General features: G+C 44.3%; 1 protein-coding gene across 2 annotated transcripts in view; it reads left to right on the forward strand.

Moving 5' to 3' along the window:
* The window catches only part of LOC115183239 (RPA-related protein RADX), a 45509-nt gene that overhangs the window by 16061 nt on the left and 11946 nt on the right, over positions 1–17502 (forward strand). The window contains exons 7-9 of one of the 2 annotated variants that reach the window (XM_029744588.1): positions 6470–6595; positions 8687–8779; positions 10093–10266. In XM_029744588.1, the coding sequence (XP_029600448.1) occupies positions 6470–6595; positions 8687–8779; positions 10093–10266 (393 nt within the window). Of the gene's footprint in view, positions 1–6469; positions 6596–6714; positions 6880–8686; positions 8780–10092; positions 10267–17502 lie in introns of those variants that run through there. The other variant, XM_029744589.1, reaches the window with a different exon arrangement.

Here is a 17502-nt window from a genome sequence, read left to right on the forward strand (position 1 = left end):
CAACAGAGAGTGGCAGTGGTGAATAGTCTGGGTAGCCATTTGACTAGATGTTCGGGAGTCGTATGGCTTGGGGGGTAGAAGCTGTTTAGAAGCCTCTTGGACCTAGACTTGGCGCTCCGGTACCGCTTGCCGTGTGGTAGCAGAGAGACTAGTCTATGACCAAGGGTGGCTGGAGTCTTTGACAATTTTTAGGGCCTTCCTCTGACACCGCCTGGTATAGAGGTCCTGGATGGCAGGAAGCTTGGCCCCAGTGATGTACTGGGCCATACGCACTACCCTCTGTAGTGCCTTATGTTCAAATGCCGAGCAGTTGCCGTACCAGGCAGTGATGCAACCAGTCAGGATGCTCTCGATGTTGCAGCTGTAGAACCTTTTGAGGATCTGGAGACCCATGCCAAATCTTTTCAGTCTCCTGAGGGGGAATTGGTTTTGTCGTGCCCTCTTCACGACTGTCATGATGTGCTTGGACCATGTTAGTTTGTTGTTGATGTGGACACCAAGGAACTTGAAGCTCTCAACCTGCTCCCCTACAGCCCTGTCGATGAGAATGGGGGCGTGCTCAGTCCTCTTTTTCCTGTTGTCCACAATCATCTCCTTTGTCTTGATCACATTGAGGGAGAGGTTGTTGTCCTGGCACCACCCGGCCAGGTCTCTGACCTCCTCCCTATAGGCTGTCTCGTCGTTGTCGGTGATCAGGCCTACCACTGGCAAACTTAATGATGGTGTTGGAGTCGTGCCTGGCCATGCAGTCATGAGTGAACAGGGAGTACAGGAGGGGACTGAGCACACACCCCTGAGGGGCCCCCGTGTTGAGGGTCAGCGTGGTGGATGTGTTGTTACCTACCCTCACCACCTGGGGGCGGCCCGTCAGGGAGTCCAGAATCCAGGTATTTATTCCCCGGGTCCTTAGCTTATTGATGAGCTTTGATATGGGGTAGAACGCTGAGCTGTCGTCAATGAATAGCATTCTCACATACAGTTGAAGTCGGAAGTTTAGATACACTTTAGCCAAATACATTTAAACTCAGTTTTTCACAGTTCCTGACATTTAATCCTAGTAAAAATCCCTGTTTTAGGTCAGTTAGGATCACCACTTTATTTTAAAAATGTGAAATGTCAGAATAATAGTAGGGAGAGTGATTTATTTCAGCTTCTATTTCTTTCGTCACATTCCCAGTGGTTCAGACGTTTACAAACATTAAATTAGTATTTGGTAGCATTGCCTTTAAATTGTTTAACGTGGGTCAAATCTTTCGGGTAGCCTTCCACAAGCTTCCCACAATAAGTTGGGTGAATTTTGTCCCATTCCTCCTGACAGAGCTGGTGTAACTGAGTCAGGTTTGTAGGCCTCCTTGCTCGCACACACTTTTTCAGTTCTGCCCACACATTTTCTATGTGATTGAGGTCAGGACTTTGTGATGGCCACTCCAATACCTTGACTTTGTTGTCTTTAAGCCATTTTGCCACAACTTTGGAAGTATGCTTGGGGTCATTGTCCATTTGGAAGACCCATTTGCGACCAAGCTTTAACTTTCTGACTGATGTCTTGAGATGTTGCTTCAATATATCCACCTAATTTTCCTACCTCATGTTGCCATCTATTTTGTGAAGTGCACCAGTCCCTCCTGTAGCAAAGCACCCCCACAACATGATGCTGCCATCCCCGTGCTTCACGGTTGGGATGGTGTTCTTCGGGTTGCAAGCCTCCCCCTTTTTCCTCCAACCATAATGATGGTCATTATGGCCAAATAGTTCTATTTTTGTTTCATCAGACCAGACGACATTTCTCCAAAAAGTACCATCTTTGTCTCCATGTGCAGTTGCAAACCGTAGTCTGGCTTTTGTATGGCAGTTTTGGAGCAGTGGCTTCTTCTTTGCTGAGTGGCCTTTCAGGTTATGTCGATAGAGGACTCATTTGACTGTGGATATAGATACTTTTGTACCTGTTTCCTCCAGCATCTTCAGAAGGTCCTTTGCTGTTGTTCTGGGATTGATTTGCACTTTTCGCACCAAAGTACGTTCATCTCTAGGAGACAGAACGCGTCTCCTTCCTGAGCGGTATGACGGCTGTGTGGTCCCATGGTGTTTATACTTGCGTACTATTGTTTGTACAGATGAACGTGGTACCTTCAGGCGTTTGGAAATTGCTCCCAAGGATGAACCAGACTTGTGGAGGTCTACAATTTTTTTTATCTGAGGTCTTGGCTGATTTCTTTTAATTTTCCCATGATGTCAAGCAAAGAGGCACTGAGTTTGAAGGTAGGCCTTGAAATACATCCACAGGTACACCTCCAATTGACTGAAATTATGTAAATTAGCCTATCAGAAGCTTCTAAAGCCATGACATCATTTTCTGGAATTTTCCAAGCTGTTTAAAGGCACAGTCAACTTAGTGTATGTAAACGTCTGACCCATTGGAATTGTGATACAGTGAAATAATCTGTCTGTAAACAATTGTTGGAAAAATTACTTGTGTCATGCACAAAGTAGATGTCCTAACCGACTTGCCAAAACTATAGTTTGTTAACAAGAAATTTGTGGAGTGGTTGAAAAACGAGTTTTAATGACTCCAACCTAAATGTATGTAAACTTCCGAATTCAACTGTATATATTACCTCAACTAACCTAAACAACTAGCCTACTGTAGGTGTTCCTTTTGTCCAGGTGGGAAAGGGCAGTGTGGAGTGCAATAGAGATTGCATCATCTGTGGATCTTTTGGGGCGGTATGCAAATTGGAGTGGGTCTAGGGTTTCTGGGATGATGGTGTTGATGTTAGCCATGACCAGCCTTTCAAAGCACTTCATGGCTACAGACGTGAGTGCTACGGGTCGGTAGTCATTTAGGCAGGTTACCTTAATGTTCTTGGGCACAGGGACTATGTTGGTCTGCTTGAAACATGTTGGTATTACAGACTCGGACAGGGACATGTTGAAAATGTCAGTGAAGACACTTGCTAGTTGGTCAGCGCATTCTCGCAGTACACGTCCTGGTAATCCGTCTGGCCCTGCGGCCTTGTGAATGTTGACCTGTCTGAAGGTCTTACCCACATTGGCTGCGTAGAACGTGATCACACAGTCTTCCGGTACAGCTGGTGCTCTCATGCATGTTTCAGTGTTTTTTGCCTCGAAGCGAGCGTAGGCTCGTTTAGCTCGTCTGGTAGGCTCATGTCACTGGGCAGCTCTCGGCTGTGCTTCCCTTTGTAGTCTGTAATAGTTTGCAAGCCCTGCCACATCCGACGAGTGTCAGAGCTGGTGTAGTATGATTCGATCTTAGTCCTGTATTGATGCCTTGCTTGTTTGATGGTTGCCATTGGAGGAATCCCGGAACATGTCCCAGTCTGTGATAGCAAAACAGTCCTGTAGTTTAGCATCTGCTTCCTCTGACTACTTTTTTATAGACCGAGTCACTGGTGCTTCCTGCTTTAGTTTTTGCTTGTAAGCAGGAATCAGGAGGATAGAGTTGTGGTCGGATTTACCATTTGGAGGGCGAGGGAGAGCTTTGTACGCATCTCTGTGTGTTGAGTCCGTGTGTGTGTGTATAGGAGTATAGGTGGTCCAGAGTTCTTTTCTCTCTGGTTGCACTTTTAACATGTTGATAGAAATGAGGTTAAACTGATTCAATGCTATCTTAGTGCCAGCCTCTGACTGTGGTGGTATGTAAACAGCTACAAAGAATACAGATGAGAACTCTCTCGGTAGGTAGTGTGGTCTACAGCTTATCATGAGATACTCTACCTCAGGCGGGCAATGGCTCGAAACTTCCTTAGATATCGTGCACCAGCTGTTGTTTACAAAAATACATAGTCCTCCGCCCCTTGTCTTATCAGACGCTGCTGTTCTATCCTGCCGGTACATCGTATAACCAGCCAGCTGTATGTTGATTTTGTCGTCGTTCAGCCACGACTCCGTGAAGCATAAGATGTTACAGTTTTTAATGTCCCGTTGGTAGTTTAATCTTCGCAATAACTCGTCCATTTTATTGTTCAAAGATTGCATGTTTGCGAGCAGAATTGAGGGGAGTGGGGGTTTATTCGATCGCCTCCGACTCCTCAGAAGGCAGCCCGCCCTCCGGCCTCTCTTTCTCCGCCTCCTCTTCATGCAGATCACTGGGTTCGGGGCCTGTTCCCGAGGGAGCCTTATATCCTCGGGCTCATCAGAGTCGTGAAAGGAAAGAAAGGATTCTGCCAGTCCGTGGTGAGTAATCACAGTCCTGATGTCTAGAGGTTATATTCGGTCATAAGAGACGCTAGCGGCAACATTATGTAGAAAAATAATAGTAAAAAAACAAGTTACAAACAATGCAGATAAACAAACAAAAAAACACAATCGGCGCAGAAGTCACTGGTGATGATATCTGCCTCTTCTGCCTAATGGTAAGTCACTGGTGTCGCGTCGTTGACTTTAATTAAATGTGAAGACTGTATGTTATCAAATCAATTCTCTATGTTTAATTTAATTACACGATTTAACTAATCATGTAACTTTAGGAAGTGGGGGCACCACGGGAACATGTTGTTTATAGAGTGTCAATTTCCCCAATATAACTCATTAGATACTTTAAATCTTATCGATATCAGTTGCTTATTAATGTATTATTACCTCATCAGTTCTCATTACTGAACGTCGCAAACCCTTGGATATCTGCACAAACATAGCATAGAATCATGAATCAGCGATATATAAATGGGCTTAATTATTTATTTACTAATTTATTCAATCACAGAATTACATCAACACACACACAAATAGGTCATACATTGGTTACTACATGATACAAAGAAAAAGTCCCTAGCGGACCAAACTGATATGACGGCTTGGTAGACAAAGGAAAGGGGTTTGGGACTGCTCAAGAGCGGGACACTCATAGCTGATAACTACACTCATAGAAATTGCTAATACTTTGAATATGAACAACCGCTCATTCGAAAATAAATTGTAATTTACATATTCACGAGTGTATGTCTCTCTGTGGTCCTTCTGCTGGAGAGAGTCAGACGACAGAAAGTCTCGGGTTGTGTTTATAATGGATACGTCAGGCTCCACGCTGTATGGTCTTGTCCTTTGGTAGAGTTGTAGTGCCAACCATTTCAACATGTAGCTACCACTTCATATTTTCTGGTCTTAGAAATTCAACCATTTGTAACCTTAGCTTACACCATGGTTTGCGTGGTCCAATGGCCTATAGAATTGTAGCCATTCTAACGTGGGGACTCCGTCCCGGCATTCTCTGACTTAATGTACATTTTGTCGGAAGTGGGTTTTATACTCTGTGGGAAAAGGGGAGGTTCCATGACGCCTAATGTGATGTCTGGCCTCACGGGGGCGTGGCCACTGACTAGTTAACTTCTTTATATGAAGAGCAATTGTCATTTAGAAGGTTGACACCACATTACATCTTTTACAAGTAGTTTCATGTTCAGTCATTAATTTTATCCAACATCTAGATGTGAATCTGATCATTGAAAACACAGAGATACAGTAATATGGGTCTCCTGTCTTTCATGAGGTCACCAATTGAAAAAACTTTGACATGATTGTTCTTTAAATATCCCACATTCTCAAAAATAGAAATATTGTTTAATTATTCAAACTTGATGTCCAAGTGTCTCTCTGTGTTCCACAGTTTACATTCCAAGCTCGAACACTACAGAGCATAGGGGCAGCGTATTTTACAACCGCCATAAAACAGTTGACTTCCCGCTCTCCCTCCCCCTCTACGAGAGAGAGAGAGCGCTGTAGAGAGAACCCACTGTAACCTGATCCTTTAGATCATCACAGGAGAGTCATGACATTCCCCCTCTACGAGAGAGAGAGAGAGAGCACGCTGTAGAGAGAACCCACTGTAACCTGATCCTTTAGATCATCACAGGAGAGTCATGACATTCCCCCTCTACGAGAGAGAGAGAGAGCGCTGTAGAGAGAACCCACTGTAACCTGATCCTTTAGATCATCACAGGAGAGTCATGACATTCCCCCTCTACGAGAGAGAGAGCGAGCACGCTGTAGAGAGAACCCACTGTAACCTGATCCTTTAGATCATCACAGGAGAGTCATGACATTCCCCCTCTACGAGAGAGAGGGAACCCACTGTAACCTGATCCTTCAGATCATCACAGGAGAGTCATGACATTCCCCCTCTACGAGAGAGAGAGAGAGAGCGCTCTGTAGAGAGGACCCACTGTAATCTGATCCTTCAGATCCTCACAGGAGAGTCATGACATTCCCCCTCTACGAGAGAGAGAGAGAGAGAGAGCGCGCTGTCGAGAGGACCCACTGTAACCTGATCCTTCAGATCCTCACAGGAGAGTCATGACATTCCCCCTCTACGAGAGAGAGAGAGCGCTGTAGAGAGAACCCACTGTAACCTGATCCTTCAGATCCTCACAGGAGAGTCATGACACTGGTGATGGTGACTGATGAGGATGGTGGTGACGATGATGATGATGATGATGATGTCTTCCTCGTGCAGATGGACAGGGTAAAGAGCTGTTGGAGTATCGGTGGCTCCGATTGGAGGACGGGACTTCTGATCAACCAATCATGATAAAGCTCTTCTCAACGTCTCAACCAGAGACACACAACAAGATACTCCCACGTGAGATACTGCACACACACACACACACACACACACACACACACACACACACACTCATCCTATACTCTACTAACCTCCCCCTCAACTCTCTCCCTCTTTCCCCTCTATCGCTCTCTCAGTTCAATTCAACGGGCTTTAGTGGCATGGGAAACATATTTTAACATTGCTCTGTATTGGCATGGAAACATATATTAACATTACTCTGTATTGGCATGGAAACATATGTTAACATTACTCTGTATTGGCATGGAAACATATATTAACATTGCTCTGTATTGGCATGGAAACATATGTTAACATTGCTCTGTATTGGCATGGAAACATATATTAACATTGCTCTGTATTGGCATGGAAACATATGTTAACATTGCTCTGTATTGGCATGGAAACATATGTTAACATTGCTCTGTATCGGCATGGAAACATATGTTAACATTGCTCTGTAATGGCATGGAAACGTATGTTAACATTACTCTGTATTGGCATGGAAACATATGTTAACATTGCTCTGTATTGGCATGGAAACACATGTTAACATTGCTCTGTATCGGCATGGAAACATATGTTAACATTGCTCTGTATCGGCATGGAAACATATGTTAACATTACTCTGTATCGGCATGGAAACATATATTTACATTGCTCTGTATTGGCATGGAAACATATGTTAACATTGCTCTGTATTGGCATGGAAACATATGTTAACATTGCTCTGTATTGGCATGGAAACATATGTTACCATTGCTCTGTATCGGCATGGAAACATATGTTAACATTACTCTGTATCGGCATGGAAACATATATTAACATTGCTCTGTATTGGCATGGAAACATATGTTAACATTGTCAAAGCAAGTGAAGTAGATAATATACAGAAGTGAAATAAACAATTAAAATGAACAGTAAACATTACACTCACAGACGTTTCAAAAGAATAAAGACATTTAAAATGTCATATTATGTTTATATACAGTGTTGTAATGGTGTTCAAATAGTTAAAGTATAAAAGGTAAAATAAATAAACATAAATATGGGTTGTATTTACAATGGTGTTTGTTCTTCACTGGTTGACCTTTTCTTGTGGCAACAGGTCACACATCTTGCTGCTGTGATGCCACTCTGTGGTATTTCACCCAGTAGATATGGGAGTTTATCAAGATTAGATTTGTTTTCTAAATCTTTGTGTGTCTGTGTAATCTGAGGGAAATATGTGTCTCTAATATGGTCATACATTTGGCAGGAGGTTAGGAAGTGCAGCTCAGTTTCCACCTCATTTTGTGAGCAGTGTTGCACATAGCCTGTCTTCTCTTGAGAGCCAGGTCTGCCTACGGCGGCCTTTCTCAATAGCAAGGCTATGCTCACTGAGTCTGTACATAGTCAAAGCTTTCCTTAAGTTTGGGTCAGTCACAGTGGTCAGGTATTCTGCCTCTGTGTACTCTCTGTTTAGGACCAAATAGCATTCTAGTTTGATGTTTTTTTGTTAAATTCTTTCCAAAGTGCCAAGTAATTATCTTTTTGTTTTCTCATGATGTGGTAGGGTCTAATTGTGTTGCTGTCCTGGGGCTCTGTGGGGTCTGTTTGTGTTTCTGTCCTGGGGCTCTGTGGGGTCTGTTTGTGTTTGTGAACAGAGGACCAGCTTGCTTAGGGGACTCTTCTCCAGGTTCATCTCTCTGTAGGTGATGGCTTTGTTATGGAAGGTTTGGGAATCACTTCCTTTTTAGGTGGTTGTAGAATTTAACGGCTCTTTTCTGGATTTTGATAATTAGTATCGGCCTAATTCTGCTCTGCATTATTTGGTGTTGCACGTTGTACACGGAGGATATTTTCAATTCAAGTCTCAATTTGGTGTTTGTCCCATTTAGTGAATTCTTGGTTGGTGAGCGGACCCCAGACCTCACAACCATAAAGGGCAATGGGTTCTATAACTGATTCTTTATCTCTCTCTCTGTGTCTCTGTGTCTCTGTGTCTCTGTCTCTCTCTGTCTCTCTCTGTCTCTGTCTCTCTGTGTCTCTGTCTCTCTGTGTCTCTGTGTCTCTGTCTCTCTGTCTCTCTGTGTCTCTGTCTCTCTGTGTCTCTGTGTCTCTCTGTAGTATCTGTAGTGGTGTGTACCAGACTCCAAATGGTCAGAGATTCATCCTGCTGTTACCTCACCAACACTACCTACACACAGATCTACTGCACAGGTAACACACACACACACGCACGCACGCACGCACGCACGCACGCACGCACGCACGCACGCACACTACCTACGAACTACGAGCACACAGCTAAGACACCCATCCATACCCCACAAGACACCCATCCATACCCAACAAGACATGCCACCAGAGGTCTGTTTAAACTACTGGCACACAGCTCAGACACCCATCCATACCCCACAAGACATGCCACCAGAGGTCTGTTTAAACTACCAGCACACAGCTCAGACACCCATCCATACCCCACAATACATGCCCACCAGAGGTCTGTTTAAACTACTGGCACACAGCTCAGACACCCATTCATACCCCACAAGACATGCCACCAGAGGTCTGTTTAAACTACTGGCACACAGCTCAGACACCCATCCATACCCCACAAGACATGCCACCAGAGGTCTGTTTAAACTACTGGCACACAGCTCAGACACCCATCCATACCCCACAAGACATGCCACCAGAGGTCTCTTCACAGTCCCCAAGTCCAGAACAGACTATGGGAGGAGCACAGTACTACATAGAGCCATGACTACATGGAACTCTATTCCACATAAGGTAACTGGTAGTAGAGTAGGGGCCTGAGGTCACACACTTAGTGTGTTGTGAATTCTGTTATGAATGTATTGTAATGTTTTTAAAATTGTATAAACTGCCTTAATGTTGCTGGACCCAGGAAGAGTAGCTGCTGCCTTGGCAGGAACTAATGGGGGTCCATAATAAACCCCAGGAAGAGTATCTGCTGCCTTGGCAGGAACTAATGGGGATCCATAATAAACCCCAGGAAGATTAGCTGCTGCCTTGGCAGGAACTAATGGGGATCCATAATAAACCCCAGGAAGAGTAGCTGCTGCCTTGGCAGGAACTAATGGAGATCCATAATAAACCCCAGGAAGAGTAGCTGCTGCCTTGGCAGGAACTAATGGGGATCCATAATAAACCCCAGGAAGAGTAGCTGCTGCCTTGGCAGGAACTAATGGGGATCCATAATAAACCCCAGGAAGAGCAGCTGCTGCCTTGGCAGGAACTAATGGGGATCCATAATATATACAAATACCTACACACACACACACACACACACACACACACACACACACACACACACACACACACACACACACACACATACAACCTACACACACACACACACAACCTAAACACACACACACACACACACAACCTACACACACACACAACCTACACACACACACACACACACACCCAGCCTACAGACAGGTCTACTATACGGGTAACACACAGTCCCTGCCAGTTCTTGATGCTGATTGGTTAACCTCTAGGTTCTGGCCACCACTCAGTGATGCCCTACAGGAAGCTCCGCCCAGTGCGTCAGTTTGTCCAATGGCTGCGGAGCGTGGATGACAGACAGGTGCTGAGCAGGGCTGTGGTTGGTGGATACTTCATCTACCCGCCCCCTCCCGTCTCCCTGGATGCCTACGCGAAGAACAGAAAAGGTATGACTGTGTTTATAGGTTAACCAGGTTAGTTGACTGTGTTTATAGGTTAACCAGGTTAGTTGACTGTGTTTATAGGTTAACCAGGTTAGTTGACTGTGTTTATAGTTTGACCAGGTTAGTTGACTGTGTTTATAGTTTAACCAGGTTAGTTGACTGTGTTTATAGGTTAACCAGGTTAGTTGACTGTGTTTATAGGTTAACCAGGTTAGTTGACTGTGTTTATAGGTTAGCCAGGTTAGTTGACTGTGTTTATAGGTTAACCAGGTTAGTTGACTGTGTTTATAGGTTAACCAGGTTAGTTGACTGTGTTTATAGGTTAACCAGGTTAGTTGACTGTGTTTATAGGTTAACCAGGTTAGTTGACTGTGTTTATAGGTTAACCAAGTTAGTTGACTGTGTTTATAGGTTAACCAGGTTAGTTGACTGTGTTTTTAGGTTAACCTGGTTATTTGACTGTGTTTATAGGTTAACCAGGTTAGTTGACTGTGTTTATAGGTTAACCCGGGTAGTTGACTGTGTTTATAGGTTAACCAGGTTAGTTGACTGTGTTTAAAGGTTAACCAGGTTAGTTGACTGTGTTTATAGGTTAACCAGGTTAGTTGACTGTGTTTACAGGTTAACCAGGTTAGTTGACTGTGTTTACAGGTTAACCAGGTTAGTTGACTGTGTTTACAGGTTAACCAGGTTAGTTGACTGTGTTTACAGGTTAACCAGGTTAGTTGACTGTGTTTACAGGTTAACCAGGTTAGTTGACTGTGTTTACAGGTTAACCAGGTTAGTTGACTGTGTTTATAGGTTAACCAGGTTAGTTGACTGTGTTTATAGGTTAACCAGGTTAGTTGACTGTGTTTATAGGTTAACCAGGTTAGTTGACTGTGTTTATAAGTTAACCAGGTTAGTTGACTGTGCCTTGTAAATTCAGCAAAAAAAGTAACGTCCATTTTTCAGGACCCTGTCTTTCGAAGATAATTCGTAAAAATCCAAATAAGTTCACAGATCTTCATTGTAAAGGGTTTAAACACTGTTTCCCATGCTTGTTCAATGAACCATAAACAATTAATGAACATGCACCTGTGGAACGGTCGTTAAGACACTAACAGCTTGCAGATGGTAGGCAATTAAGGTCACAGTTAGGAAAACTTAGGACACTAAAGAGGCCTTTCTACTGACTCTGAAAAACACCTAAAGAAAGATTCCCAGGGTCCCTGCTCATCTGTGTGAACGTGCCTTAGGCATGCTGCAAGGAGGCATGAGGACTGCAGATGTGTCCAGGGCAATAAATTGCAATGTCTGTACTATGAGACGCCTAAGACAGCGCTACAGGGAGACAGGACGAACAGCTGATCGTCCTCACAGTGGCAGACCACGTGTAACAACACCTGCACAGGATCGGTACATCCGAACATCACACCTGCAGGACAGGTACAGGATGGCAACAACAACTGCCCGAGTTACACCAGGAACGCACAATCCCTCCATCAGTGTTCAGACTGTCCGCAATAGGCTGAGAGAGGCTGGACTGAGGGCTTGTAGGCCTGTTGTAAGGCAGGTCCTCACCAGACATCACCGGCAACAACGTCGCCTATGGGCACAAACCCAGCATCGCTGGACCAGACAGGACTGGCAAAAAGTGCTCTTCACTGACGAGTCGTGGTTTTGTCTCACCAGGGGTGATGGTCAGATTCTCGTTTATCGTGGAAGGAATGAGCGTAACACCGAGGCCTGTACTCTGGAGCGGGATCGATTTGGAGGTGGAGGGTCCGTCATGGTCTGGGGGGTGTGTCACAGCATCATCGGACTGAGCTTGTTGTCATTGCAGGCAATCTCAACGCTGTGCGTTACAGGGAAGACATCCTCCTCCCTCATGTGGTACCCTTCCTGCAGGCTCATCCTGACATGACCCTCCAGCATGACAATGCCACCAGCCATACTGCTCATTCTGTGCATGATTTCCTGCAAGACAGGAATGTCAGTGTTCTGCCATGGCCGCGAAGAGCCCGGATCTCAATCCCATTGAGCACGTCTGGGACCTGTTGGATCGGAGGGTGAGGGCTAGGACCATTCCCCCCAGAAATGTCCGGGAACTTGGAGGTGCCTTGGTGGAAGAGTGGGGTAACATCTCACAGCAAGAACTGGCAAATCTGATGCAGTCCATGAGGAGGAGATGCACTGCAGTACTTAATGCAGCTGGTGGCCACACCAGATACTGACTGTTACTTTTGATTTTGACCCTCTTTGTTCAGGGACACATTATTCAATTTCTGTTAGTCACATGTCTGTGGAACTTGTTCAGTTTATGTCTCAGTTGTTGAATCTTATGTTCATTCAAATATTTACACATGTTAAGTTGCTGAAAATAAACACAGATGACAGCGAGAGGATGTTTATTTTTTTACTGAGGTTAACCAGGTTAGTTGACTGTGTTTATAGGTTAACCAGGTTAGTTGACTGTGTTTATAGGTTAACCAGGTTAGTTGACTGTGTTTATAGGTTAGCCAGGTTAGTTGACTGTGTTTATAGGTTAACCAGGTTAGTTGACTGTGTTTACAGGTTAACCAGGTTAGTTGACTGTGTTTATAGGTTAACCAGGTTAGTTGACTGTGTTTATAGGTTAGCCAGGTTAGTTGACTGTGTTTATAGGTTAGCCAGGTTAGTTGACTGTGTTTATAGGTTAACCAGGTTAGTTGACTGTGTTTATAGGTTAACCAGGTTAGTTGACTGTGTTTATAGGTTAGCCAGGTTAGTTGACTGTGTTTATAGGTTAACCAGGTTAGTTGACTGTGTTTATAGGTTAGCCAGGTTAGTTGACTGTGTTTATAGGTTAACCAGGTTAGTTGACTGTGTTTATAGGTTAACCAGGTTAGTTGACTGTGTTTATAGTTTAACCAGGTTAGTTGACTGTGTTTATAGTTTAACCAGGTTAGTTGACTGTCTTTATAGTTTAACCAGGTTAGTTGACTGTGTTTATAGTTTAACCAGGTTAGTTGACTGTCTTTATAGTTTAACCAGGTTAGTTGACTGTGTTTATAGTTTAACCAGGTTAGTTGACGGTGCCTTGTAGTTTATAGTTTAACCAAGTTAAATCAAATTTTATTAGTCACATGCACCGAATACAACAGGTGTAGTAGACCTCACTGTGAAATGCTGAATACAACAGGTGTAGTAGACCTTACAGTGAAATGCTGAATACAACAGGTGTAGTAGACCTTACAGTGAAACGCTGAATACAACAGGTGTAGTAGACCTTACAGTGAAATGCTGAATACAACAGGTGTAGTAGACCTCACAGTGAAATGCTGAATACAACAGGTGTAGTAGACCTCACAGTGAAATGCTGAATACAACAGGTGTAGTAGACCTCACAGTGAAATGCTGAATACAACAGGTGTAGTAGACCTCACAGTGAAATGCTGAATACAACAGGTGTGGTAGACCTTACAGTGAAATGCTGAATACAACAGGTGTAGTAGACCTCACAGTGAAATGCTGAATACAACAGGTGTAGTAGACCTCACAGTGAAATGCTGAATACAACAGGTGTAGTAGACCTCACAGTGAAATGCTGAATACAACAGGTGTAGTAGACCTCAGTGAAATGCTGAATACAACAGGTGTGGTAGACCTCAGTGAATTGCTGAATACAACAGGTGTAGACCTCACAGTGAAATGCTGAATACAACAGGTGTAGTAGACCTCAGTGAAATGCTGAATACAACAGGTGTAGTAGACCTCACAGTGAAATGCTGAATACAACAGGTGTAGTAGACCTCACAGTGAAATGCTGAATACAACAGGTGTAGTAGACCTCACAGTGAAATGCTGAATACAACAAGTGTAGACCTCACAGTGAAATGCAGAATACAACAGCTGTAGTAGACCTTACAGTGAAATGCTGAATACAACGGGTGTAGTAGACCTCACAGTGAAATGCTGAATACAACAGGTGTAGTAGACCTCACAGTGAAATGCTGAATACAACAGGTGTAGTAGACCTCACAGTGAAATGCTGAATACAACAGGTGTAGTAGACCTCACAGTGAAATGCTGAATACAACAGGTGTAGTAGACCTCACAGTGAAATGCTGAATACAACAGGTGTAGTAGACCTCACAGTGAAATGCTGAATACAACAGGTGTAGTAGACCTCACAGTGAAATGCAGAATACAACAGCTGTAGTAGACCTTACAGTGAAATGCTGAATACAACAGGTGTAGTAGACCTCACAGTGAAATGCTGAATACAACAGGTGTAGTAGACCTCACAGTGAAATGCTGAATACAACAGGTGTAGTAGACCTCACAGTGAAATACTGAATACAACAGGTGTAGTAGACCTCACAGTGAAATGCTGAATACAACAGGTGTAGTAGACCTCACAGTGAAATGCTGAATACAACAGGTGTAGTAGACCTCACAGTGAAATGCTGAATACACTAGGTGTAGTAGACCTCACAGTGACATGCTGAATACAACAGGTGTAGTAGACCTCACAGTGAAATGCTGAATACAACAGGTGTAGACCTCACAGTGAAATGCTGAATACAACAGGTGTAGTAGACCTTACAGTGAAATGCTGAATACAACAGGTGTAGTAGACCTCACAGTGAAATGCTGAATACAACAGGTGTAGTAGACCTTACAGTGAAATGCTGAATACAACAGGTGTAGACTTCACAGTGAAATGCTGAATACAACAGGTGTAGTAGACCTCACAGTGAAATCCTGAATACAACAGGTGTAGTAGACCTCACAGTGAAATGCTGAATACAACAGGTGTAGTTGACCTCACAGTGAAATGCTGAATACAACAGGTGTAGTAGACCTCAGTGAAATGCTGAATACAACAGGTGTAGTAGACCTCAGTGAAATGCTGAATACAACAGGTGTAGACCTCACAGTGAAATGCTGAATACAACAGGTGTAGTAGACCTCACAGTGAAATGCTGAATACACTAGGTGTAGTAGACCTCACAGTGACATGCTGAATACAACAGGTGTAGTAGACCTCACAGTGAAATGCTGAATACAACAGGTGTAGACCTCACAGTGAAATGCTGAATACAACAGGTGTAGTAGACCTTACAGTGAAATGCTGAATACAACAGGTGTAGTAGACCTCACAGTGAAATGCTGAATACAACAGGTGTAGTAGACCTCACAGTGAAATCCTGAATACAACAGGTGTAGTAGACCTCACAGTGAAATGCTGAATACAACAGGTGTAGTAGACCTCACAGTAAAATGCTGAATACAACAGGTATAGTAGACCTCACAGTGAAATGCAGAATACAACAGGTGTAGTAGACCTCACAGTGAAATGCTGAATACAACAGGTGCAGTAGACCTCACAGTGAAATGCTGAATACAACAGGTGTAGTAGACCTCACAGTGAAATGCTGAATACAACAGGTGTAGTAGACCTCACAGTGAAATGCTGAATACAACAGGTGTAGTAGACCTCACAGTGAAATGCTGAATACAACAGGTGTAGTAGACCTCACAGTGAAATGCTGAATACAACAGGTGTAGTAGACCTCACAGTGAAATGCTGAATACAACAGGTGTAGTAGACCTTACAGTGAAATGCTGAATACAACAGGTGTAGACCTCACAGTGAAATGCTGAATACAACAGGTGTAGTAGACCTCACAGTGAAATGCAGAATACAACAGCTGTAGTAGGCCTTACAGTGAAATGCTGAATACAACAGGTGTAGTAGACCTCACAGTGAAATGCTGAATACAACAGGTGTAGTAGACCTCACAGTGAAATGCTGAATACAACAGGTGTAGTAGACCTCACAGTGAAATACTGAATACAACAGGTGTAGTAGACCTCACAGTGAAATGCTGAATACAACAGGTGTAGTAGACCTCACAGTGAAATGCTGAATACAACAGGTGTAGTAGACCTCACAGTGAAATACTGAATACAACAGGTGTAGTAGACCTCACAGTGAAATGCTGAATACAACAGGTGTAGTAGACCTCACAGTGAAATGCTGAATACAACAGGTGTAGTAGACCTCACAGTGACATGCTGAATACAACAGGTGTAGTAGACCTCACAGTGAAATGCTGAATACAATAGGTGTAGACCTCACAGTGAAATGCTGAATACAACAGGTGTAGTAGACCTTACATTTACATTTACATTTAAGTCATATAGCAGACGCTCTTATCCAGAGCGACTTACAAATTGGTGCATTCACCTATAATATCCAGTTGAACAAACACTTTACAATAGTGCATCTAAATCCTTTAAAGGGGGGGGTTAGAAGGATTACTTTATCCTATCCCAGGTATTCCTTAAAGAGGTGGGGTTTCAGGTGTCTCCGGAAGGTGGTGATTGACTCCGCTGTCCTGGCATCGTGAGGGAGATTGTTCCACCATTGGGGTGCCAGAGCGGCGAACAGTTTTGACTGGGCTGAGCGGGAACTGTGCTTCCTCAGAGGTAGGGAGGCGAGCAGGCCAGAGGTGGATGAACGCAGTGCCCTTGTTTGGGTGTAGGGCCTGATCAGAGCCTGAAGGTACGGAGGTGCCGTCCCCTCACAGCTCCGTAGGCAAGCACCATGGTCTTGTAGCGGATGCGAGCTTCAACTGGAAGCCAGTGGAGAGAGCGGAGGAGCGGGGTGACGTGAGAGAACTTGGGAAGGTTGAACACCAGACGGGCTGCGGCGTTCTGGATGAGTTGTAGGGGTTTGATGGCACAGGCAGGGAGCCCAGCCAACAGCGAGTTGCAGTAATCCAGACGGGAGATGACAAGTGCCTGGATTAGGACCTGCGCCGCTTCCTGTGTGAGGCAGGGTCGTACTCTGCGAATGTTGTAGAGCATGAACCTACAGGATCGGGTCACCGCCTTGATGTTAGTGGAGAACGACAGGGTGTTGTCCAGGATCACGCCAAGGTTCTTAGCACTCTGGGAGGAGGACACAAGGGAGTTGTCAACCGTGATGGCGAGATCATGGAACGGGCAGTCCTTCCCCGGGAGGAAGAGCAGCTCCGTCTTGCCGAGGTTCAGCTTGAGGTGGTGATCCGTCATCCACACTGATATGTCTGCCAGACATGCAGAGATGCGATTCGCCACCTGGTTGTCAGAAGGGGGAAAGGAGAAGATTAATTGTGTGTCGTCTGCATAGCAATGATAGGAGAGACCGTGTGAGGATATGACAGAGCCAAGTGACTTGGTGTATAGCGAGAATAGGAGAGGGCCTAGAACAGAGCCCTGGGGACA

This window comes from Salmo trutta, unplaced genomic scaffold, assembly GCF_901001165.1.
Source record: "Salmo trutta unplaced genomic scaffold, fSalTru1.1, whole genome shotgun sequence".
In the NCBI taxonomy this organism is placed as follows: Eukaryota; Metazoa; Chordata; class Actinopteri; order Salmoniformes; family Salmonidae; genus Salmo; species Salmo trutta.